Genomic DNA, 26,920 nt, shown 5'->3' with positions numbered 1-26,920 from the left:
TAGTACAAAAAAGCACATCTCCATTTGAACAGAAGTTTAACTAACATAAATTGCTGCTCATAAGACTTCTCAAACCTGCTCACCATCAGGGGGATTTGCAGGCCTGTATAGCTGAAGAAAATGGAATCCAAGCTAAATTATTCTGAAATTTCTTTGAATTATCAGGTTTAAGCAACACAAATGTTACTGCAGAACAAATTAGAGTCAGAACCTTTTTCTAAGGAAGTTCACATAATACAAGGCCTCAGTCGTAAAATTAGTATAGGAGAAAAATGCACAGATTTTACTGCCCTTAATAATACTAAATTTTCAAACAATGTGAACAACTTCTAACTATTCTTAACAATCACATTATTAAAAAAAATATGAGAAAGGGGACAAAACCTTCCTGATATCAAATTTCACTTTTTATGAGCATAATGTTTTCTATATTTTTAGGACACTGTTAAAACTGTGGGTACATTCCACTTTTTGGAGCACTGCTGTTGTTACTTTAAAAAAAAAAAAAAAAGTAACCTTTGTAAGTAAATCAGGGTGCAATTTGAACAGCCACTGTGACAGTTTCAGTTCACCTTGTACAATGTCTTTAAAAAGAGAAAATTCCTTGTTTGATAATATTAACGCTGATCTTAAAAAGGTACTCTAGAAGTCACTCTTCCCGTTAGACCTAGATAATTGCAGACTCATACCTCACACCACAAATAACTTGTATTAACCACAGGAATAACTGCCAACTTCAACTGTCTTAAGAGAAAGTAACAGAAATCTCCTCACATCTCTTGCTTCATACGGATTTACCAGGAGGCAAATGGCATACTGCAACTAGATTTCTGTATCTGCTACGCTTTCCTTTCTCTTTCCTCACTTTCCACATGAAGCAAAGTCACAACTATGACCTACAGTCAAACACAAAGCAGCTATGAAAGTAAAAAAAAAAAATAAAAAAATCTGTCATTTCTCCAGAAAAAAAAAAAAATTAACTACAAAAGCTCTCCCAAATCCATTGTATTATATACAGAGCACATTAATAATGCATATAATTCAGGAAATGACATCAGTATTTTCTCTTAGTTCAAAAGACATCTAAAGTTTCCTATCAAGGTATTTTCCATAAAGTAAGCTAACCAAAACAGTGACTGGATACGTTTCTTCGACTTTCCATCTAGCATTGTCATACTAAAGGTAATTTAACATGAAGGCTGTTTCCATATTTCAGGTAATTTAGTCTGACATCACTAAATAATGCAATCAGAATTGTGCTGGAACCTTAACATGTATTAAATCGAAGTATTCTGTGCATGCAAGTCTTGAAAAACCATTTCATAACATAAGTGCACAGCCAAAAAGGGTGAGTTATGAACTACATACACATTTAGACACATAAAACATCTTTCAAAAGGCTGTAGCGACATACTTCCTAAATAACTCCACCTAAACACACATTATCTTTCCTTTTGTGTGAAAGACGGTAAAACTGAGATCAGAATTAAGACTGGTGGATGCACTCAATTAACTTTCCCATGGCTTTTTAGAACCAACTTTTCTTTCAGCAATGATCAGAAATGTATATGGTGCTTACGAGGATTTTGTATCTTCACTGTTGAATCTGGGTCAGGATGTTGTTTATGTATCACTTGAGTGCAAATCTGTTCCGTCAGAATCTAGCAAGAAAGAAGATGCCATATCAATGTTCATAAAGAGAGCGTACTGAAAAACAGTTGGATACATCCTTCACACAGCACCACCATTATTTCACCACAGCTCTAAAAATCATCCTAAAAACCCACTTGTTCTCTTTCTTGATAATTTTTCTCATCCTGTTCCTAAATCATCACAAAGCAAGATCATTGCTATAATAAAATTCCACATATATATGACTGTCTGCTTGAGACACTCAGCTTACTCATTATCTAGAATTTTTCATAATGAGCATAACCAAGTTAAGGGGCTGGGGGGTGGAATCTAAAGTAGTGAGCTCTGGGGAAAAAAAAGCAGCACTCAGCTGCACCACACCAGGGTTTAATGTCATCTGGAACATATCAGCACAAATATGTAAGCAATTTTCTAACAATGTCTTACAAGTAATTAGGAAGATTGGATCCTAACTACAGTATATTACTACCTCAAACAGGACATTGTATGTGGTCATGGTGATTAAGCTTGTCTGAAGCATCAGCCTTTCAGCCAACAAAGAGAACAATCCATGTCCAAGCATGACTTCAGCTTTTCTCCTAAAATAGTACAGAAAGATAAAATAAACTTATTCAACTTGCTTTAGGGAAAGAAAAAAAAAGTGTGCCCTCAATATACATGAAATCACTGGAAACATCTTTTCCTTTTTTTGTTCCTTAAGCCTTTCACTTATGGTTGAGAAAAAGGGCAAGTATTCAAATCCTGAAAGGATAAGTCATTCCCTGAAGACAGACACAAGACAGCTAACTTGTTTCCATAAACGTGGTCTACACATCCATGGGCCCAAAAAGCTGGAACACACCCTTAGGGATTTCTTTATAAACAAGAATATACAAGATTAACTTCATCCTCATTTCTCTCCAAAATACATTTTAACCATGGTCAGCGATCTCAATATTTATCAACTATTCCAGTCAACTTCAGACATCTTAAATCTAGTTCTCAGTAAGTAACATCGGGCTCACTCTCACCCCTCTAACTCTTGCAACTGATTTCTGTGGAATTACGGAAAAAGACGACTTTAAAAAGCACGCAGCCATACTGCAAGTAAGTATTAAATGAACGTGGTAAGGAAATGATAATGCCTGGACACAAGTTGCCAATAACAATTCCACCAGAAACACATTAATGACAAACTGAAGGATACTAGAATCGTAGAATCATTTCGGTTGGAAGGAACCCTCAGGATCATCAAGTCCAACCATAACCTAACTCTAGCACTAATCCATGTCCCTAAGAACCTCATCTAAACGCCTTTTAAAGACATCCAGGGATGGTGACTCTGATGCCTGACAACCCTTTCTGCAAAGAATTTTTTCCTAATATCCAATCTAAACTTCCCCTGGTGCAATCTGAGGCCATTTCCTCTTGTCCTGTCACTTGCTACTTGGGAGAAGAGACCGACACCCTCCATGTTACAACCTCCTTTCAGGTAGTTGTAGACAGCAATAAGGTCTCCCCTCAGCCTCCTTTTCTCCAGGCTGAATAGCTCCAGTTCCCTCAGCTGCTCCTCATCAGACTTGTGCTCCAGGCCTCTCACCACCTTCATCACCCTTCTCTGAACTCTCTCTGGTATTTCAACATCCTTCTTATGATGAGGAGCCCAAAACTGAACACAGGATTCAAGGTGGGGCCTCACCCGTGCCGAATACAGTAGCACAATCACTTTTCTAGTCCTGCTGGCCACACTATTCGAGATACAAGCCAGAATGCTGTTGGACTTTTTGATAGCTCCTATTCAGTGAAGTGTATTTACTGACTGCATGTATGTGTCACAACCTACCTTTTTGTCTTCTTTTTTGTGCGTACTTACTTTGGAGCGAGATGCTTTAAGAAATATCCCATCACTTTTAAGGCTTGCACCCTGATGCCTTCACTTTTTGATGCTAAAAGCTTGTAGACGACCCTAAGTGGAGAAAACACAAAGCTTCCTGAAATAGTTGAAATACACAGCAGCTTTTGGAATGACAAACTAAATGCAGTGCACTGCAAATTCATTTGTGTTTCAGCCTAATTTAAAAGAATTACTACAAAAACCAGCATGACATTTCTGTTAACTTTGCAGTTTCATTACATTTAGAAATTTTAATCAAATTTAAATATCTTCCAAATAGCAATACATAAAACATACATACCCTGTGAAAGGCTGCTGGAATTCCTGTATTGAGAACTGTCTTAAGCTGATGTTTTATCCAGAAAACTAAGCAAGTAATTGTTTTAGTATAAGTGTGGCTGGATAGGAAGAGCCATGTATGGAGTGGGATTTATTCCTAGCACTAATATTTGACACCTGTGTGCACTGTTGCTTCCTCGGGAGGATAGAGGAAGACACCAAGTCTTCTCATTTCACCCACCGTGGTTTCTGCTCTTCATCTCCTTACGATTACCCTCTACACCTGCTTGTGATTCTCCACTAAGAAGTTTTAAGTAGAAAGCCAAAAGGAGCAAGAGGCATGCCTGTAACAAAGTACTAGACTTTGCTAGCTGAACAGTTCTAGCTGAATTTTTCACAAAAACAATGAGTGTCATAAACATAGCAAGGAAAGTGCCAATATAACTGATGAAAGTTTGGTAAATTAATAAACAGTTGGAAGTACGGTCTTACAGTGGGAAGTGCCCAGTGACCTTATATACATATAAGGTTATATATATACATATGTATGACATTACTGTAATACTGCACAGATCTCATTACATGTATCTATGCCTTTCACTCCCCAAATAAAAAGAAATTGGACCAGTATTTAACCTTAACTTCTCAAACATTAATTTGCAGTACATACTAACCATGTGTTCAGCCATGTTTAGGTGCTACTAAAGTCTTATTAGGATCTTATTAGAATCAGCTACTTTTCCTGAATAAAGCTTAATCTCTTATTAAATCAGATTTATTTACACAGTGAAAAATTCTAATATTGGCCTTCTGACAATGTGCAGAATAACAAACGCAGCAGTGTTTGATCCTTGTAAATCTCCCATAAAAACATAAGACATCTACATGTATTTATCAGTCACATCTAATTTCATCCATTGTTCTTTTTAGACACTGAAGTACTTATCACCATGTCACTATCTTATTTTAGTTGGGCTACAGTTCATGGTATTGGACAGATCTTTCCATTTGTGAACTATTATTTGGCTTATACCTACAGAGATTACTAAGCTCTCACTGAAAAAAAAAAAAGAAAATATTAATTTCCTAATGTTCCATGAAATTATACTGGAAGAGAAGGCACAGAGTCTTACTCAGCCTTTATTGTGACTATTTTCTGTGTGATTTTTTGAGGAAATTTGTATCACCTTATTGTGGGGAAAAAAAAAAAGAAAGATTCTAGAGTCTTTCCAAAAGCATCTGATGTTACAATACTGCATTTTAAATCAGCCAGTTATCAAGAGTTCAAAGGACTTATTCAAGTTTATAGGTCTTACCTATACATATTGACCACTCCTCACTAGTTATCTATTCCTTTACTTTTACATACCTAAAAATATTACCCAGGACACTTAAACTAAGACAAAATCTAGTTTTATAATAGTACTCAACTGAAATGCCAGGAGTGATTAAAAACCAGTTATCTGTGACAAATAGCTTATTCTGGAGAAAGCTGCAGCCACAGCAACTATAGAATCAAATGAAAGTGCAAGCCCACCACACAATGTTCATCCAAGCAATATGATCCATCTCCCTGCTAGTCTTAACAAAACAGTTCAAGAGTCACCTAATTGCACAGGAAAAATTATATCCTTACACTTACTATTTCTTCAGTAGATTAGTTGCTTTTAAGATCTTAGTTATTAAAAGACACCACATACTTACAAAATTTCGTAAAATTATTTTTAAATTTCAAGAACACGGTGTTTTAATTGGAAAAAGTAAATGTATCAATAAGCATACACGACATAACCAGCCATTATGTGACTGGAGACAATTCAGGAGCAAGGAATGTAACCAGTGAGACAGGAAATAAAAAAAAAGGGATATCTCACTGTGGACTCACTATTCATGCTGACTTGCCCATACACTAGTTAATAAAATAAGAAAATGGCTACTGCCAGTTGTTAAACAAAAACAAACATATTGCATTGGAGACCCAAACATGACATTCAAATACTTTATTATTTGGAGTTTTTATTAGTTTCCCATAGCATAATACATTACCATACAAACGAAGTTAAAGCTGAAGAGAATGGGTAAAAAAACAAAAAAAAACAAACAGCCTAGCACTAGAAGGGGAGAAAACAATTATGAATGTGACTGAATGTTGTCTCTTGAGAAAGGGCAACTGAAAAAATATATGTATAAATAGGGGTTAACCAATAAGTGCAACAAAATGTATGAAATGAGACTCTGCCTTTACACAACAAAAGAATTACAACTCCACATACTCTTCTAGGAACAGTTCTTAACATTTGTTTGCCTGTTCCAGTTTTTCCCCCACTATGTCCAGGCAGATTCATTTTAAATTAGAAAAGTTCATTAATGTGACCACCCTCTGTGAGCCATAACATCAAATCAGTCTCATAACTCAGTCTTTTTCTAGCAGATCTTCTTTTGTGTTTTTACTGTTCGTAGAATTTGCTACTCTCTCTGCTTTTCTCTCACAATGGTGTTAAACAATATTTTTCAGTTTGTTGAGAAGAAACAGATTGTGAGCAATTCATACCACAAAGTGCTAAATTTAAACAAAAGTGTTCTTATCTGCAAAAGTCCCATAATGCTTTATATGTTTAAAAAAAAAAATGAAAGCAAACTAACAAAGATCAGAAGAAATGAGAACTCATTTTTGTCAGTCACTTCCAGTTCTGAAACACAGGTAGGAAGGGGAGGCTAAAGACTAAGTGCTAGTAGAAGATGACTTAACATCAATGTATGGACTAAAATTGATCAGTACATGTTTAAGCGTGACTGACAGCTTGGAAACATTAAAAAAAATACCTCAGTGATAATAAATCCCACATCACCTCTTGTCAAAAAAACACCTGGACACAAATCTCCCAAGATGAGGAGTCTAAGATCACAACACATACATTGATGAGGACTTTCAGACTTCATGGGAATAGCAGCAAGCAACAGTTTGGTCAAAATACTGTTTCTTTTGCCCACTTACAAAATCCAAACTTACTGTAATCCATTCCTCTGATCAAAAGCAGGGATCATAGAACTAGGATGCTCTGACATCAGAGCAACAAGCAACTGCAAGACATCCATTAGATTGTCATCCTGTTGAATAAAAGTTACAAATTTGAATTAAAAATGCATGTACACTAGAACATCATTTTGGTTAAAAGAATGACTATGATATATTTCAAAATTATCTGGAGAGTAATAGTAAACCAAGGACCAAACCAATTAGGCCAGGATCAAAAGAGCTACAGATCTGGAAGGCAAGCACAGGAGAAAATATTACCAAAAAACCCACTTTCTTTTTTAGAGTGAAGTGTGATACATCTGTATCCAGGATGTAACTCTTTGACAGGCAATGGACTATTGGACTGTGCTATTTTCTTCCACACACATGCTCATCTGTTTGCATGTGTATTTGCCCCTCTTTTACTGCACAGGAGCTAGAAATAAACTGCTGCACATTTTCTGGGTCACAGGGTTGTGTTTAATGCAAAATCTCTAACAAATGTCCATCCCAGGAAAAAAAAAAATACCACCACCTGCCACAGGCAATATTTTAAATGGGTAATTCAAGCTGTTCAGTATATTTTTTCATTCTATTGGTATAAAGCACTCTAAACTAGTTTATTAATTTGTTCCAAGCTAGTTTTAACTATAAATAACCTAAAAAGTAGAAAACCACTTTTCTCATTCTTTGTGGTATTTAAATGAAAGCTTATTTAAAAGAAAAAACAAACAAACCCCATCACTTTCCAAAATACAAACCATGCTAAGATAGTTACAATATTACCTCCTCATCTGAAGACTATAAAACGCTCCTGCTTACATATTACCAATAGTCTTTTTTTTTTTACATCTCCATATAAAGTAGAATGACTTAAATTGCTTGACCATGGTACTACGAAGTAGTAGTAACCAGCACAGAGAACAAAAGAAAAATATAGGTGTAAACAAAGAAAGAAAATAAACCATACTGCTTGAAGTTCAATTAATTCCTTATTTTACCCATTTCAAGCACCCTTACAAAGATGAGAGCAGTTAGATTTATGTCCCCATTTCCCTTGTCTTTGATGTTGCATCTGGCATAAAGTGCCTTTTCCTGGTGCTAAAATATGAAGATGCAGATGCATCAGTGGTAACCAACATTTTCTCCCAATTAAGTTTATATGCTTCTCTTCGATGCCATTAACATGCATCTTTATTTTTTAATGCATGTTTTCAATTTTATTGCTTTATTTAAGAAGCAAAATAAAAAGAAGAGAAAAATAAAACAAAAAATATTACTTAGGTTACTTAGGCAGCATAAAATAAGGTTTTGTCTTTTTTTTTTAAGTTGGTCTCACCATCTGTTTCTCTGCTTGGTAAATCAGTTTGCAGAACAACACAAGAAACCATTTTGGCTTAGTGGCTTAATGAACTTCAATCTAACATTGAACATAGTGCTTAAATCACTGCAAGAATATTGGCAATTCAGCACACTACACTAAGGAGTTGGACAGTGTTTGCTGCTTCCTCTACAGAGACACCTTGTGGCATGAAAAAGGCAGCAGTTGAAAATATTCAAGTATTCGGTGGTCACAAACAGCAGCAGTACCTCTGTCCCCCGACATACCCCCCAAATTAAAAATTACCTCATGTATCGTGAGCAGGTAATTGAGGATAGCCTGCAATTCATCTTCTTTTATTCCACAGTCCTTTAAAAACAAACAGGTTTTAAATATCATCTTTCAAGTACGAAAGTACTGTTCCCAAAAGAGCATTATTACAAACCATGGTTATATACAGAGGAAGTCCTACAAGACAATTTTTTTTCCCTTGGTATTATAATAGCTTCATGGATAGAAAGTAGCTTTTTGCCTGCCCCAAAAATACCCATTGTAGGTTGTAAAAGTGCACCAAGATGACTCCAATACAGACATAAAAATAGGCTAGATAGTAATATAGTACATAAAATTGTTAGAGTAAACCATGTTAATTGAAACAGATAATTTGATCTGAGAGCTAGGCACTAAAGTTGGCAAAAAGGATTCAGAAGTAGACCTGGACGTTTAATTATAAGCCTGTTAGCTATGCTTATAGCTAAGTTCACTTCTTATTTTCCACTACAGAATCCTATTTTCAGTTGCTACCAACTTTGCAGAAATTTAAATAATTTATGGCATCTATGTCAGGAATATGCCTTGAGCTCTATTTGGTGAAAATAAAAACCAACAGTTTGTAAGAGCAGGATGAGGGAATGGAAAAGCAGGCTTCTTTATTTCTAGGACTTTTATTTCTTAAAGCAAGTCTCTTGTTTCTCAAAAATATTTTGCACTGCTGCATACAAACAGAAAGTTTGTGGAAGAATCGACCTGTTATGATGGGCATCCTTTTTACTGTCCTTACAAAACTCTATCCAAAACTGTCCAAGTTACAACTCCCTGATAAGAAATTTTTAAAAAATACATTAAAATGAAGCTAACATTTAATGCAAGTCTTTTAGAGCTTGATAGTTAAATTGTTCCTGATACTTCAATCAGAGAACACTAAATCTAGAGAAAGAGTATGAGAGTCAAGAGCAGAACCTTCCTGAGTTATTCTTCCATAGTGCTGGGGCTAAGAGTGGGAGCACAGAGAACATAATGGTCCCTTAGGAACAGCAAGGAAGAGGGGGAAAGGGAGGTACCTTCAAACAAATAAAAGACAGTCTACAGAAGGGCAAGAAGAGAGATCAAAGTTTACAACAGGAAAGGGTTAAGAAGAGTCTACAAGCAGTAGAAATGCAGAATTTCAATGTTCCTCTAATGTCTAACAAACAGTTGTGAAATTTATTTCAGTGCTCCTCATCCTCCTCTGTACCACAGGCTCACAGCACATAATGTCATATGTTGTTCTTCAGTCTTTAATAACTATTTCTGATGCAGGTGATACTGTTCTTGTCAAACACAAAATATGGAATCAAATATTTATTTCCCCAGTAGTAACCATTTCTAAGTTAAGGATTTAACAGCTCCACTTTTTATGAAAACAGCTTAAAATGGAGAAGAATGCATCTTTAGTATTGCTTTCTGCAGCAAGAGCAACAAAAAGATGCACCTTACGTGGTATTTCTATTTACTTACATATTTATAAAATTCAACATACTTAGAAAGAAATGCTACATTAAAGTACATTTCTCTAGGAAAGGAAACTTAGATATCCTATCATAATTTGAAGTTATCCTACCTTCATCACTAGCTGTTTAACGAACATTAACAAGAATGCTCGCAGAGATAAAACTTCTTTTTGAGTAGGCCGTGGCCCATCTACAAAAGAAGAAAAGTACTATTGATATAAGAAATGCAAATTAACAGCTGTTATTAGCATAGCATGCATTTTTCACATAAAGAAAAAAGGCATTTTCTGGGTGAAGAGGGCACAATTATAAGTGAAGTTATCTTTCCTTCACTTCAGACTACAAAATAGTAATGCATTTTTGTCACTATTCTTTCACAAAATGCCCCAACAGTGAGGTGCTACTAAAGTATTTATTAAATTGGGTTTTCTAAAGCCTTCTAAATTCTCTTCACAACTTTGGCACTTGCTTGCAGTGAACCAACTTCATCCAAGGGATAAGATTGGTCTAAGAGCTTTCTGTCAGGATTTCCGGATTTCGAATTTTTAAGGAAGAATTGCAAGCCATTATTACACACTGACTATATGCACCAAAAAAAAAAAAAAAAAAAACAAGCCCATCTTGCAATGCTATATATAAAGATTACCTTGAAAGCCAAAGACTTAATTTGTTAACACAAAGTCAAAAGGACTTGCCATTCCTCCGTAAAACAGACTTCCACTGAAACATTTTAAATACTCTGAGCAGTTAAAAACACTGAGCAGTTCCCAGGAGAGGCAGGGTTAAAAAAACAGGTGCAAGCAAATGTCAAAGCCAAGTGAAAGCTTTCATACAGAAAGCAAGTGAACTGCTGCAAAACCTATCCCTAGAAATATATTGACATTTGCTCATAGCTTCACAGTTCTTATGATCCTATTCATCAGTGAAAAATCAACCAGCAAATGCAAGTGATCATACAAGTCTGGTTTTATACAGTATAGGCTCACAGGTGTATTTGGTTTAAGAATAGTTATTTTCAATACAGACCAGTTTAGTTAAAATAAGCCATTAAACTGTAAGACTATCCTACACATACAGTTGCCTCGAGCTCAATCAATTGCTTCAGAAACTAATTGAGTAAACCCATGCCTTCACTAAAAACAAGCGAGAAAACACACATCCTTTGTTCCTTACAGGATGCAAAATACTACAAAACAATCTCTGCAACTCCGTAACAGGAAGGTTTGGTCATTTTGATGACTGTAAGTTGGACGCATCTAAGGAGCGTTCACTCCCAGTACATCTAGCTCTCTTTCATCACCTGCTTCTCCTTCAAATTCTAGAGTACAGGAAAGAATAAAGATATAAGTTATTCTCTCTCTGCCAAGGGCTGTGTGCCCAACCCCATGAAACACAGGATAACAAACTGTGAGAATTCTAAAGTCTTTCCTCCAAAAAGCATTAATTCCCTTATCTGTGCCAGTTCCATCTGCACGTGTTTGTGTTATGCTGGTGCACACCTCACTTCTTCCAGCTCTTTTTATAATACTAGATTTCCCAGTTAAGTAGCTATTCTCTTTGCTTTTTTCTTAGGATCAGTATTCTTGTTCTGAGTTCCCTGTAAATGATAAGTACTAAACACTTGTTCTAAATTGTTTATAACTTTTTTCACCATGAATTTGCTGTCTGGATTATGTATGATTATTAAGCAATTTCCCAACAAATTTCCATGCCTACACCGGTCAGATAGACTCAGTATGCCTGTTTTCAGCTATATTGCTATTATCAATAGATACAACAAGTACTTAAAAACTGCCCAGTACTTGAACAAGCTCCACAAAGAAACAACGTTCCCAGGCACAGCTCTACACTTAGGAAACTCTACCATTTCTCTGATCAGTTCTGTCTAGTATTAATTCATGCAGGTCTTTGGTGACAGAGGATAAGTCTTCTAAAAAAAGCTTCCATTACTTTCTGAAAAAGAGCTGTCAAGAATATCCTATGGGCAAAAGAACACTGCTAGAATTGTCACAGTGAACCCACTCAATTAAAATAATACTCTTCTTAGAATATTTACAATTCTATTCTATACATTATATACATTTTTTTTAAACAAACATCAGCTTATGAGAGTAGAACTGAATACCTACCTATGCCCTTGGGAGTTATACCACTGCGATCCTGAGGATTCACTACCCAGTAATAATACTTGAGGGTATGCATGACCAAAAGAACTGTCCCAACTCGCCGGATGGCACCATAAATATTTACAGTGCCAATGAATTCAGTAGACAGGTATGTGTACAGGATCAGCTGAACCTACAACACCCAATCAGGAGATCAAAAATCATGACAATAAGATTGCAGCACATCAGACAATCACATTCTTAAATTTCACCTATTAAAATTTCTTAAAGAAATAGACTTTCTCTGCATGGCTCAGTCACAAAGCTCTTAAAACCTTGGCAAACCAATGAAAAATTTAATTCTATTTCTAAAACTATAGAATGCTGTAGGTTTTTTTTTAAGCTGGTCCACATTCGTAGGAGCATGAAAGCATGGTATTCACACCCTCACAGATACAGCTGAGACTAGAAGGCACCTCTGGAGATCATCTAGTCCAACCTCTCTGTTCAGAACAGCGTCACACAGGAAGAATCTCTTTGGTATAAAAAGGTGCATATTTATTATAGGCTTAGGCATTATACACTTAAATATTTACATGTCTTCTTTCCCATTTTCTTTTAATAACTCAAATAATTCTTCATAATTTAATTTAGTTGTACCAAACAAATATGTTGTGATCACTTCAACAGTAGCATTGTCAGTGCTTTCTCAGTTTCTTAAGTGCAAACCAAACCCTTATGGAGGGGATAAAAAAAATATGGTTAAGAAAAATAATAAAAAAAACGCACAAACACCACCACTCTTCTGAAGGGAATATGTCAATTTAAATGAAGATTTTAAATCTGATCCCCACAATTATTTATCTTTGAAATTGCTTGGGTTTTTCCAACTAACACATCCAAAATGCCTTCTCAATCTACAATTCTGACTAAGTCAGAGACTCCAGAAGTCACTCCCAACTCTCCTCTTCAGAATGCTGCAGGTTTCCAAACTCCCTGAAAATCTTGGGAGTCTGCAAAACTTGACAGGTACATGCAGAAAGAGAAGTCTGAAAACAGTTCTTGTATGATTTCTGCTGGGGAGCCAGGACCTATAATTCTTTGAGTCCAGGTTTAGTCATGACACTGACAAATCATCACATCATAAGACAAATTATTCATAAGAATAAGCAATTTTACCTTTGCTGGGATATGAATCCATATTGCAGGATTAAGGAGAACATGATCACACAGCTGCTTCAGCAAGGGCACCCCATTGGGTAAGTTGCTCAGGTATTTTGAAAAGGCAAGGCAAAGTTCTAGTACAGCTCGGGTAACATGGGCTTTGGAAGACTGTAAAAGAAGATCAACTTAAGCAAGAGCCATGCAATAATCTAGAAAAAGTATTTCTCTCAAAAACATTCAACATTCATGTAAGGCATCAGGAAAGATTTGCTTTACCTTTTCCAGGCTATATCCTATCACAAGGAAGCCCTTGCAGGCAAGCATTTGCTCTTGCATAGCAATGGAGTTCTTCAACAACTCCATAATGAAAGCCAGTAAAGTGGAACTGAAAAATATAATAAGTTTAGTAAAGAAAAATGTTCCAAAGGGTTACAATGAGGCAGAAAGTATTTCCAAATTAACACTTCAATTGCATTAGCAGCATAAACACAGCCCAGAGATACATTCTCAGATCAGAATTTTTAAAACAAAAAGCAAAATTAAATTTTGAAAACTCTAACTTATTGGTTTTAATCAATGCATTTCTAACTTGAAATTCTGGAATCTAAGATAATCACACAATAGGAAAATTCTTCTAAAAATATGTTCTTGCAGAAAGGCAACAGTTAAGCCTGTACTTCTCCCTCTGTCATATTTCACTTACAAACTTCTGCAAGGTCAGTAACAAATGCCATTCCACTTCCTACTGCTTTCAGATGAGTAGGTTTTGGAAATATTTTTCTTACTCTTACTACTGGTTCAAGCTAATTCAACTCTGTGTTGCTGCCAGTGGGAATGTTCATGCCCCTCTACTGTGTCACACTATCAGTGCCTGTGAATCAAGAGCTCAGCCACCTGAAAACCCCTCTATTGTTGGGACAGTTTGCAACTGAATCAAATCTCTGATTTATCATACAGATTCTGAGCCAGCTCAACAGAGGCCAGGAATGTATAAATGGGCTGAAGGAACATCATGAGCACCCCTTCTTTAAACAGTCATGAAACTACAATTGCAATGAAACACAGCAAATGGCACCAGGATTCTAAAAGGCAATCCCTTTGCTATTAATACTACTCTTTAACTTAGGAGCTCCACTAGTGTCTGTGCCTCGATGTTCAGAAGTTGGATTAGGCTGAAAGAGAGCTGAAATCAGAGGAAAAGTCTGGCACTAACACTGAGTAGTAGAGGAAAAAAGCACAACAGTTTTAAACTAATATAGGTTTTGACATTTAAAGCTCTGTCTTCCAAAACGTCTGAAGGTAAAAAAAAAAATATCCAAGGAATGACTTCATGGAGCTGAAAAATTCATCCTTCCTGGAGTTTCTCTTGAAGCCTTCCCCACTGCATTTTCTCCATGGCAAGAATAAGCTCAAGAGAATCATTTGTAATTCTATTACACAAAATATTGTGAAGTAAAAAATATATGTACATTTTGATTCTGTTTGAACTTTCATAGAAAATTTGGTACAATTAAACACTTCACTTTGAGGTCCTGCCTGTACCATGGCCACCTTTCTGTTGTTAGACATAATTCATTGTTGCATAAGAGAATTTAAATTACTACATCACTTAATAAAGCAAGAAGTAATTCCCTTTACTTAAAAAGAAACACAGAACAACATAAGTACATGCACTCACCAAACAGTTGTGTCAATGTGGTCCGATGAATATTGCCTATAGTCTAACTGTGCGAAGAGAGGGAAAAGTACCTGCACTCCTCCAATTGAGTGCAGGGCACTTTGGATAGAATGCGTTAAGACCGCTTTCACATCCTGATAAAGAAAAATTAAGAAATATTGAACACAATCTTTGTAATACTAACATTTTCTAAGGTTGTAACTTTGATAAAAGTAGTTTTTTTTTTTCTTTTTTTTCCTTTTCCCCCCCTCCCCCCCTTATGATTCCTGTGCATCCACATTAATTGAAAAAACGAGGTAGTGGTGGGGACAACCCAAAGAATCAGACCTATCAGCACCTCCCTATCTTGTCGAAATCCTTATAAAACTTGGTATTTAGGTTTTCAAACAGAAATCTTTTGTACCCTCCAAATTTATGAAAATGTTGATATACCTGCAGCATGAGGGCATGTGGTGAATGAACAAAAATAGAAGGATTATCTTTAGGTGATGACTCCAGACACAGCTGAGCATCTGTAGCTCTTGGATTGTACATAAAAGCAATAGCACTGGACAGTTTGCCATCATATAGCAACAATTTGTGATGTTCGGCAAGGAAGAGATCACTTTCTGCCTTGAATTTGAATGTTCCCTGGATTAGGAATCAGGGTTGAGGAAGGAAGGAAAAAAAATAGATTACACTCATTGAGAATACAGTTCAGAACACAACTATTGCCAAAAAATGACTAAATCATTGCTTCTTAAATGTAGGGATATTTCAGAAATATTGACTCACTTAATTTTACAGAATTGGAACTGCAGAATTTCTTTTTTGACCCCTCAAGACTGACATTGCCAAAATGGTGGGTAATACAAAAGAAACACATCAGCTATGAAACAGAACAACAGTCAACAATGCTCACTCAGAAGGAACTAATAATTGAGGAGCAGATAGACTAGGAACCATCTTTTTTAGCGTATGTTTGTACAGCTGCTAGGGAATAACAGTCTTCAGTTAGTGCCCCCCAGGCTATGACAAAACAAATAATAAATCACTGCAACAAAACTAATCCTCAGCACTGACTTCATGCATTAAAAATCTGACGAGCACAATCAACTATAAAGCTATATATCCAAACAAATACATAATAATTGATTTAAAATTTTCAGCCTCAATGAAAAAGTGAACCTAGCTGGAGATAACAGTGGTGTTCTCTCTCTCCCAATCACAAACAAGGAACTTTTGAGAAGCAAACAGGATCAAAAAAAATTTTAAGAAATTAAATAATTGAGTTAATGTTTACTTGTAATTTGTGAGGCAATACCTAGTCTTACAGAAGAACCATGGAAGAGTTTCATAAAAAATTACACAGTAAAAACATTTTTAGAAGGACATAGAAGTATCACAACATTCTTAAAACCCACCATAAAGAGTCTTATAAGAATCAACCTTTGGAAACTTTACAGTTAATTCTAAGATACCTTATAACCCAGACCCAGCTGATAAATGGCAAAGATCTGAGCAGCATTGAGTGCCTCACTAAAAAGGTAAACGGATGTCATTTGCCCACAAAACACTCGATTGGCATCTGCTGTTTCTGAAGAACCCAGGAAACATTTGTCAAATGTCTGAAAATAAAACAAGTAAGAGGGTTTAATCTAGGCTACACAAGCAAATTATGCAAAGAATACACATATTATCAGAGGAACATTATTTTTAAACAAACAAGCATTTGAGGGTCTCAGCAGAAAAGTCTTCTAAGTTCTGATATGTAAAGTAGTATCTATTCCTCCATCAAAAATATATTAATTTTATCTCTTTTTTTTAATGTATAAAATGGGGAAGGCTTATTGATAAAATTGTAAAGGACATCTGTTTAATCCATCAAGATGATCAACTATAGGTATTGGTACACAGGGATTACTCACATCACTGGTGTTGACAAACCATGTTATTTCTCCATAAGATGCCAGTTCTCCATTCACATAACATCGAAGTTCACTATTCTTCCAGCGGTTATAGATGTGCACTATAGTAACCATATACCACTAAATGATAAGAAAACAATTGATACAATTCTATAGACACTTAAAGTAGCTTAAGCATTAAAGGGGGGCATAGCAGAACAAATTCAGCTATTTATGTGAATTTAATTAAGAAGGAAAGATTTATTTTTTTTCAGTACAAAAGGTTAAGTAATTTGGTGAGTTTTCTTGCATACCTATGTCAAAGAATAGTATGCCATTTAATAGAACCATAGAATGGTTTGGGTTTGAAGGAATCTTAAAGATCGTCTAGTGCCAACCTCTCTGCCATGGGCAGGGACACCTTCCACTGGACCAGGTTGCTCAAAGCCCCGTCCAACCTGTCCTTGAACACTCCCAGGGATGGGGCGTCCACAGCTTCTCTGGGCAGCCTGTTCACCACCCTCGTGGAGAAGAATTTCTTTTTTATATCTAATCTAAATCTCCCCTCTTTCAGTTTAACGTTATTATCCTTGTCCTATTTTTTTCCACAGAAAGCAGACACAGAAGCTTAAGAGATATTTATGGCATAGAACTCAAAACATCTTCATGGCAATGCTAAACTGAATTTACACTGAAACCACTGTGTAAATAAGGTCTAAGTTGGATAACTCTTAGCATGACGGACTACTGCAAATGTTGTCATTCCAAAGAGCAAGGATGGCTCCAGACTCTAAAGGCTTTCAAAGGCTGTGTATCTCAAATTGTCACAAATAGAATCCATATTTACAGCAAGGGATGACTACTAATAAGAAATTCCTGAGGAGGTCTGTTCTCCCACAAAATGTTTACATCAGTTGCTTCAGAAACATTAGCAGAATATCTGATTGAAAAAGGAAACATTTTCAACATAGCATAATGCTACATAATAGGATGCTACATAAGGCTTGCTACATAATAGCAAGCCTTGAACATCAATAATAAAAATCAACTCATATTTTAATTCTTACATTAAAAAAAATTACATATAATAAAGTACCCAATGCAAGGAGACTAATTTCTGGAAAACCTGAATGAAAAAAAGTATAACATCCTTTCAATAATGAATCTGTTGTTCTCCCAAACTCTTATTAATGGTCCTGGTTTGATTAGGAAAACTAAGTGTGGGTTAGTAACCACACTTTATTAAAATAACACTGCATTTGTGCACATCGAGTAAGTAATGACATAAAGGGGAGCTTCAGCAAAACCCTTTAGGAAAATAAGAAGAGAATGACTGGAGGTAGGAGAAAACACAAGTAAAAAAAAAAAACATAAGGAAAAAAACACAAGCCTTGTAACTTTCAAGCTCTGTATATGTACTAAGAGTTCTCAGAGAATGCAAACAGGTCTCACAAATTCATAAAGCTTCTGGTAAACTGCATCTTCTATCTTGTTCTTATACATTTCGTAAGTAAAATTTAAAAGGAAAAAGAATTCAGAACACAAATTTGTTTTCCTCATTCCAGTGTAAGTTATTCTACAGAAAGGCGAGCCTAATCAGCAGCAAAAACACTCCCTCGAGACTACAATTTTAGAGGCAATTTCTACAAATACAACTTCTAGTAACACACAAAGTGTAACTCCTGTTTACACACCAATGTGTAAACACATGCATATCTCTGTAATTCATTACACTAGTTTGAAAGATTTTACTATCTTTACTCACCTTTTGTGGCTTGAAATCGAATTTTACACAGTGCTGGAAACCTTTTCCCTTTGATTTTATGGATGTTACAATCAAGCAGCCTCCAACAAAGTGGGCAGAATAACCGAGTCCTTTGTTTGTTCGAAAGCTAACAAATTAGAGCAAAATCAGCACATACACAGATGGAAACAGAAATCATTGAACAATTAAGAGAAACTGAGCATCAGAAATACTGTTTTACATAATACTCACCAATATAAGTAAGGCTTATCTTTATCCACATTGATATTATTTACAGGATCCATTCTTAGCCAAGTGTGGAAAGTAAATCCATTCTGATAGGGCCACTTGGCTATAGGAGGTAAGGCAATAGCCTGAAGGAAGCAAAAAGATATTCATGTCGAAAGATCAAGATCACAATAATAAGAACATACAGCTTAAGATACACACTACAAATGTATACAGATGTACAGATACATACTACCAATGTGTACACTACAAGTGTGTACAGTTTCTCAGTCTATATTAAAAACGATCTGGCCTAATCTCTATGCTTTTTTGTACTCCATCATTAAATTATTGTATTAATCTAAATATTTTAAAACTGGACTTCATATCTCTAAGAAGATTATTAACAGTAACATATACTCCAAAAATTAAATGCTTTAGTGGAAGCCTTACAGCATAAACACTCCAAATGCAAATTCACATTGATTTGGTTTTGTGGTAACCTGACAAAATAATCAGATTTATAAACTTATTTTCATATAGTGCTGGCATTCAGGAAGAAAACTGACTATGAAAAGAAGCTGGCCACAAAAAGAGAATCATACACATTTCACTTAACAGATTATTTTCTCTATTTAAACTCACATCTATGTAGCTTTCCAGTTAGAATATGACAGACTTATAAACTTCATTAAAGGAAAGGTATTAATTGCCACCAGCCAAATCCTGATAACAATCACTGTGTCTACATTAGTTTAAAAGCTCTTAAGTTATAAATTGTATGGTGGGGCCATTTGTTTCAAACAGTTGTGCTTTGTTATGTGGGTTTTTTGTTTGATTGTGTTTTGGTTTGCTTTGGTTTTTTTTAACATTACTATCAACTTTCCACTATTTTGCTGCACAATTTGCAATACTCCCGTAACCTCTGATCAAAGATTCTGTAAGGATGATCAATACCCAAAACACATCAAAGAACTTGAATGCCACCAGACTCCTCGTTATATCCCCATGCTCCATTCAGCTATCCCTATCCAAACAAAACACTAAATCCTTCTCTATACCAATAACTACATAACTAATCAGTCTGCATGTCTTTGAGCCCAGTTTTTGGGAACTGGTAGAACTGTGATTTGGTTTAACTCACAATGGATGTTGGAGTAATTACATCAAATACTTTCCAACACTTAATTTAAAAATAAACAATATTCACAGTAAGGTTACTGAGGCACCACAATATTACATATGGTTCAAGCATTCAACACAGTTATCAGAAGTTAAATCCAAACATAGCACACGAATAGCCAAAACACCTGTCCGTCTACTGCCAAGTTCTGTTGTATGTGATAAACATGCAAATGCAATGGTATTTTTCTAGTAGTTTGAGCTTTTCTGTCTCAAGTTTTCATTCCTAAAAAATACATTGTCATCAAGTTGGTCAAATTTAATCTCAAGCCACCAAGGCAGAAAGCCAATGGGTTTATGTGAAGAAAACTGGAAAGAGTGATCTGATAAACCTTATTCTGAATTAAACATGGAGTCTTAACATACTATTTCATCCTATGATTTTAGGAGCAAAATTGTTGATTTTTTTTTTTTTAATTTCTACAGAAGATTCTGTGCAGCATTTTCCAACCATGTATTTAGTTTCTAATTCTTTTTTAAGTGAATACCACAGAAGTTAAAAATTAATCAAAGTAACCTAAACAATTACGAAAAGACTAGTCATTGATAAATTTAATCTTCTCTCAGTATTTGTCAACCTATACATGTCCAGAATACACATTTTCTCAGAGAATTCTTATAAACAATACATGTTATTCACATCATCTCATTATTAAAAGAACTAACAAATTGTGGAAGTATGGCCACTTTAGTTCAGCACTTCCCGTAGTTTCACTAGCAAAGGTTTCTAGATGCGAGGTGTTCTCACATGTACTGAATACTAACACAAGCACCATTTGTATGGAAACATGGGAGTGAAAAGCAGACACATTATCCTCACAACAAGATCTAACCAAAACAGTCTAAAATTGACCCCCCCAAAAGTCTCATTTATGTCTGTTCTTTATGTAATAGTATTTGTGCTTCCATTGTGATAACGCACGTTTATTATAAGCATGCTTTAGTCATAACATAGGTGTCAGAGAAAAAAATTCTGTTGAAACTCTATGTCTATGACAATGGTAGATGAGACAAAAGAACACTACAACTGAAAATAACCTATGGCAGTAATAGAATAACAAACAAACAAACTTAAAATATCTACATACTGCAGCACTTTTTCCTGGGAAGTTGAAGAAGGCATCAGGTCCATACTTCTGAGGCATGTGTTTTAACACAGACAATAACTTCCCAGCATGTGGTGGCTGCCAAAGAGAATTACTACACTTGTAAATAAATAAAACACACCTATACAAAAGAAAAGACTATATACACAAAAAACGAATTTTGATACGTTTTAAAGCTTTGCACATGGTTGAGTAATACTCTGTTGAGACACTTAGCACTTTCAATAAACAACAAAGAGTCACACATTACACAGTAGGTACACTGAAATACAATTAACTGGGTAAGTAAATTAAGGACGTAAAGGCCACAGCCACTTTCATCCAGCATAAACTGAACTTATCCTGAATGCTGGTTCCTCCCTCTATCTGCTCATTGCCATCAGTGTTACCGCTTGTGTGCATTTGCGGTGAGCTAAAGAAAACAAACTGATCCAACTGAAAACTAACTTAGAAAACACAAAGGCAAACCAATTTTCAGTTACAGCAGGTTTGGATTGTAGCTGCGTGAAACCTGTGCCAGCAAAAAGGAGATGGGGATTACCTAGCAAAAGGGAGAGAGAGGATCGGGGAGACAGGACGGTTTTCATCAGGACTACAGTCAAATACTAGATTAAAGTGTCTTTGGTTATATATATCCCTTCACAGAAGTCCACACAGAAAGATTCAAGTCTTGAGGCCAATTTGGAGCCCCTAAATTGAGTGCTCAGTTAGTATGAATACTTAACACTTCCCCACCACCACCCTAATTCTCCATGTAATTAATACTCAGCAACTATAAACTCCAAACCAAGTGCATGAGCTCACAGCGACAGAAGTACTGCAAACAGTGGTCATAGCAACAGAACAATTTTGTGTGTCTTCTTTTACCACTCTATAACTTTCCCGTGGATATGTTCTTAAACTACAATTTTACACTTCTGATCTTTTCCTGAAAGTGCCTTTTTCCCCTTCTGTAAGCAGCCACCCTCTGAAAACTAAGCATGGCATGATATGTTACAAATATTTCAAATGTACCAAAATTATAGTCAGATAAACAGTGTTTCATGAATCTAAATTAAACTTGAGGAGGAAACACTGAGAACTGTTCAGATGTCTTCAGCACTACAGAATTCAACTAGGTAATTTGTGTTGTAGCCAAATACTTTGTATCTTTACAGCACTGCTGATTTTAAGATTTATGGAGCTGTGCAACTCCTTAGCAATGCAACTGTGGCATTTTTCTGTTCCTTTCCCCTATATTTAGTCCTTAATAAAGAAAGGAAATTAAATGCAAATAGCAGAGAGACAGGAAATGAGAAAGTTAATGTTACAGAGACAACTTTAATTCGTCTGTGCTTAAATCCACTCTGTGTGTTCAATTATTAAGTTTAAACCCTAAACAAAATATTTTTATGTGAGCAATTTAAAATTTTTTTAAGGGGTCTTTTAAAATTTGGTATATTATTTGTGCATACTGGTTTTTATATTGAATACATTTAAAAAATTTATTTTAAGTCAACAAAGACACTGTGCTGGCTTTTCTCTCCGTTAGGCAGAGTGTTTAGAGATAACAGAAGCTGAATTAAAATTCAAAGCAGGTAAAAACAATTGTTAAAATAGTTCCCGATTCCACTAAAACAACAATTCTGTGTTAAAGAAAACTCATCTGCTGGCCTCTACATCATACCAAATTTTATTTCAGGGAAAGAAGTTCTCAACAGTAAAAGGAGATCCTCTTCTCCCCTTCTAGTTCACACAGGAACAGGGGAAACACATTACCATTTCTCAGCTGAGCTTATTTCTTTCATTTCAATTTCTGCCACAAGTTCTCACTTCCCTAACTAGTTAATTTTATTCAGTCTTCAGGTAAAGAACAACACTGTGAAAACAGAAACACACTGAACTGCCTATGCAGACAATTTTTATTTATTTCTCTTGTCTGCCTTCAAAAAAACACATTTTAATCCTTTTTCCTTTCATTTCCTATAACAGAAGCTACAAAATATAAAAATGTACATAAAAACACTTCGTTAGAGTCACCATATTATGCCCAGGTGCTCTAAAAGACCAATCCAGTCCACAGATCCCGGAGGACATCTAATTTTATCACTATTCTACTCTGTATTTCAATTGCTTGCAAGTAAAAAGATTAATTGATGTAATACTGGAAAGCATCCTGCATTTTTTGGTACATTTAGAATTTGTTTATTATACAGATTATCAAACAGCCTTTAACTTGTGAACATTAGGAAAAAGAAAAACATTTCAAAATGTTATCAAATTGTTTCAGTTTTGTGTTTTCTTTTACCCATCTCCCTTTTTCTCCTTGAAGCTTGCTGAAGAATAACTTCAGCTCTCGAACTGTCAAGTTATAGCTAGCCAACACACCCAGCATATCCACCAAGAGATCTGAAAAGGAAAAGAACAACATAATTGCTTAATAAAATGCAATGACAGATTTCTATCCCTTAATTAATACATATTTCCATGAGAGTTTACATAAAAGGAACACAGTTTGAGTCACATACTGGCTGAAATCATACCTGCAATCATGTTGTCAGCTCTGTCAATTCTCTTGAGCACTTGTTCAACTAGCCCCACTTCTGTGCATGCTTGTAGATTGCGTATACTTTTCTTCAAGATTGCTGTAAACATGCTCCACACCTCAGCCTGGCAAGTGACATCACACTTGTCCAGCAAGTCCACCATGCAGGTGATGCCCTCTACTTCTTGGATGATAAAGTTCATTTCCAAGTCAAACTGGCCTCCAACAAGCTTTCAGACAAAAGAATAAAAAAAAACCTTAAGACAATTTTATCAAAGTACCATTTCACACTTCAAGTGATTCATTCTGCAAGAAGAAATCTACAAAAGACAAGCTAAAAAACCCATGAGGCAAATATCAATATACCAGGTCCTATTATTCCTCTGTTTCAAGATGTGTAACTTCAAAAAAGGTGCTTCTAAGGTGTAACCTACTATCAGACAATTGCTGCAGAAGAATATTTGGGTATTTTAAGATACAGGTATCCTGAACTGCCCCACAGGACCAAGCGAGTGTTCCAAGACAGGTGAGAGAGCCAAGTCAGCTAAGGTACCTTAAATGGCCTGGAGTGGCCCTAAAAGCTTTCCTTTGCGTGTGCTTAGCACTCCTCAAATAAGAGGGCAATTCTAGCCAAAAGGAGCCAAGGCACATCAGAAATATTGTAACTTACATACACATAAGAGTCTTTCTTGAGATGCTGAATAAACCTAGTTAAGTACGAACTGTCAGTTTCACTAGGAGCCACAGGTACCAAAAGGAAGCAAAGGCTTGCTGTAATTGCATGAATGTGAAACAGCAACACCATGAAGCCTTTGGCTGTGCTTTGGCTAAGACACATAAAGCCTGTAATATTTCAAGTCTCCTAGATGCAGGCTTTGTTTGAATGTACACCGAGTGACTAACCACATAACCGCCAAGGAGGTGGAGGCGGGAAGGAAATAACCTACTTTATTCTCATTTGTGTACTCAAAATAAAAATTCCAGCTGAAGGAAAGATGGATGGTACTAACCTAACTCCTCTACCTCAATTCCCATCCTCCACTTTTTAAACTTCTCTTGGACTTTAGAACTGTATTAAACTTAAAAATATGCCATGCTTTCCAAAATGCCGATTATATACCAGCATACAAACAGGAATTCAGATAGCTTTGACTCAAATTATGAAAATGGACTCATGATCCAAAGTATTTCAGCTCATTCTCAGTTCTACAAGTTTGTCTAATAAAAGACATTATTTCTGTCTAACATGATGTTCCTTTCACAGGTTTTGACCAGTAAGAGCTTCAGTACTGTCACTTGTTGGAGTCATACCATGTCAAAACTGCCCCAAAATGCATATACTAACATGTTTTCATACTAGCTCCAACAGCTTCTCTCTGCAAGTCAGGATCTGAGATAAACTTACCAAACAGAATGGAATATATGTTCTTCATTAACTACTGAAATTACCATACGTTTTCCTCAAGTGTCTAAATCTTGTCACTTTGAAGAAGCAATCTTTGGTCTTCTGGGCATAAATCAGTGACACCAGCCACCACAAGAAGCAGAGAAAGTTACTGCTTTTATGACAGAATAGACAATGTCTCATGGCAACAATTTCTAAACAGTAATTTACACTTTTCCACTTTCTCCACTCTTGGTCATGAAAAATAATTATGCAATTTAGTATCAGATGCTTCCTTAATATCTAGAGAACCTGCAGGAACTGAATGGAGAGACTTGAATTATATTCCCAGCTTCTCTATATCAACTCATGCTGTCAACTCAAACAAATCTATCAAATCATTATCATCCTCCAAGTCTCAGTTTTCCCCTTCCATAACATGAAGCAGAGGGCTACCTCAAAAAAGCTCAGTAAGGTAAAATTCAAGGGATAATGCTGAGCAGAATGGAGTAATGTGGAATTATCACAAAACAAATGCAAAGAAAAAAGTACACCCTCCTTAAAAAAAGTTAACTAAACATTTGAAAACATAAAATACGAAACTAATATTACACTTTATTTACACTAAATTTATCATCCTCTACAAAATGGAGGTATTCCTCAAGAAGCCTCCCTCTTGCTCACCATCAAGGTAAGAAACAAAGAAAATACTGCATTCCATGTACAGACAGAATAGCTGAAAGTTCAATTCTAGCCACAAAACACCTGCTAATTCTTAACACGAAATTCAACTCTTCATGCATTTGGTTTTAACTAATCAGCCAACCATCAATTATCACACCAAAACCATATACAGCAACTAGAGGTGACCTTACCTTCACCCTATAGTCTACATCACCAATCTTTCATTTTTGGCTAGATACACCATTACCAGTAACCACCCATCCAGGAAGCTGTCAAATTAGGTTTCCAATCTAATCTGCAAACATACACATTTCAGCAAGTACCTTCTGGAAATACTATGCTCTGGTAGAAATAATTACTATTTTAACATTCCCTTTAAGGGAAGTGAGGACAAAAAATTTGACAGATAGAGCAATATACCAAAGGCACAGTGCAGCTGATGTACTATATATATGCATACCCATTAGATACACATAAGCACAGACACCCCCACAGTATGTCATATTAACCCTTTCTAATGGTGATTTGAAACTGATCAACCTTCAAAACACAAATTTGTTTCCAATGACAGGGATCATAATCCAGGTCCATGCACTGGCTAGTTATTATCTGAGCTGCAGTAATGGCTGTGCACAGCAAAATGTAATCTTCCCAAATGTCACAGTAAGTTATGAATATCTGAGCAGCTTAATGCACCTTACTAGCCATGAAGTGTGAGAATGTAATCTTATTACCTTTTTTATGGTTGTATTTTTTTGAATAATGTAGCCTTTGAACTGATGTATAGTCTTTCCTTGCACTTTAGCATGATTTGGTCTCCTATGATGCACAGTACATTTTTCAAAGTTCTCCAATTCAACGTATTTTAAGTCCTACACTGAGCTGCATAAACAATCTTTATAGCAACCTACAGGGTGGCATAACATTTTCTTTCTTCGGCATGTAGAATTAAGTATAAGCTTATAGGAATGGTTTTAAAGGGCAGTATTCAAAGTGTTCAAATATATCCTCACAAATTTTACATTTTGCCAGTTATATTTACCTTTGAAAAATACATAAGCCAAAACAATAGTTCAGGCTTTTTGGTAAAATGTTTCTACATTTAATTGATAGAGAACAGGGAAAATACCACAGTTTTTAACTACACTCAGAGTGCAATTTTTTTTTCTCTTAGAGAACCAAACTAATGTGAAGCCAATATAAGAGCTCTAATTCCAAGTATAAAAAAGCACTACATCACCTGAAAATCAAAACAAAAAGCCAATTTAAACATACGAAACCTCTCAATGAACATTTCACCTAACATAAAATGGGAGAAGTGATC

The 26,920-nt window shown here is 35.7% G+C and overlaps 1 protein-coding gene across 4 annotated transcripts in view; it reads right to left on the bottom strand.

Moving 5' to 3' along the window:
- The window catches only part of LRBA (LPS responsive beige-like anchor protein), a 409,013-nt gene that overhangs the window by 346,485 nt on the left and 35,608 nt on the right, over positions 1–26,920 (bottom strand). For all 4 annotated transcript variants that reach the window (XM_065061876.1, XM_065061878.1, XM_065061877.1 and 1 more), the window contains exons 2-19: positions 23,527–23,758; positions 23,292–23,392; positions 20,987–21,082; positions 18,741–18,862; positions 18,510–18,636; positions 16,766–16,885; positions 16,319–16,465; positions 15,291–15,488; positions 14,859–14,992; positions 13,457–13,565; positions 13,196–13,348; positions 12,041–12,209; positions 10,022–10,101; positions 8,449–8,511; positions 6,816–6,913; positions 3,506–3,598; positions 2,123–2,231; positions 1,580–1,661 (exon numbers count right to left, since the gene is read on the bottom strand). In XM_065061876.1, the coding sequence (XP_064917948.1) occupies positions 1,580–1,661; positions 2,123–2,231; positions 3,506–3,598; positions 6,816–6,913; positions 8,449–8,511; positions 10,022–10,101; positions 12,041–12,209; positions 13,196–13,348; positions 13,457–13,565; positions 14,859–14,992; positions 15,291–15,488; positions 16,319–16,465; positions 16,766–16,885; positions 18,510–18,636; positions 18,741–18,862; positions 20,987–21,082; positions 23,292–23,392; positions 23,527–23,758 (2,233 nt within the window). The remainder of the gene's footprint in view (positions 1–1,579; positions 1,662–2,122; positions 2,232–3,505; positions 3,599–6,815; positions 6,914–8,448; positions 8,512–10,021; positions 10,102–12,040; positions 12,210–13,195; positions 13,349–13,456; positions 13,566–14,858; positions 14,993–15,290; positions 15,489–16,318; positions 16,466–16,765; positions 16,886–18,509; positions 18,637–18,740; positions 18,863–20,986; positions 21,083–23,291; positions 23,393–23,526; positions 23,759–26,920) is intronic.

This window comes from Columba livia, chromosome 4 (genome assembly GCF_036013475.1).
Source record: "Columba livia isolate bColLiv1 breed racing homer chromosome 4, bColLiv1.pat.W.v2, whole genome shotgun sequence".
Classification (NCBI taxonomy): Eukaryota; Metazoa; Chordata; class Aves; order Columbiformes; family Columbidae; genus Columba; species Columba livia.
This window is presented reverse-complemented; position numbering and strand designations above follow the sequence as displayed.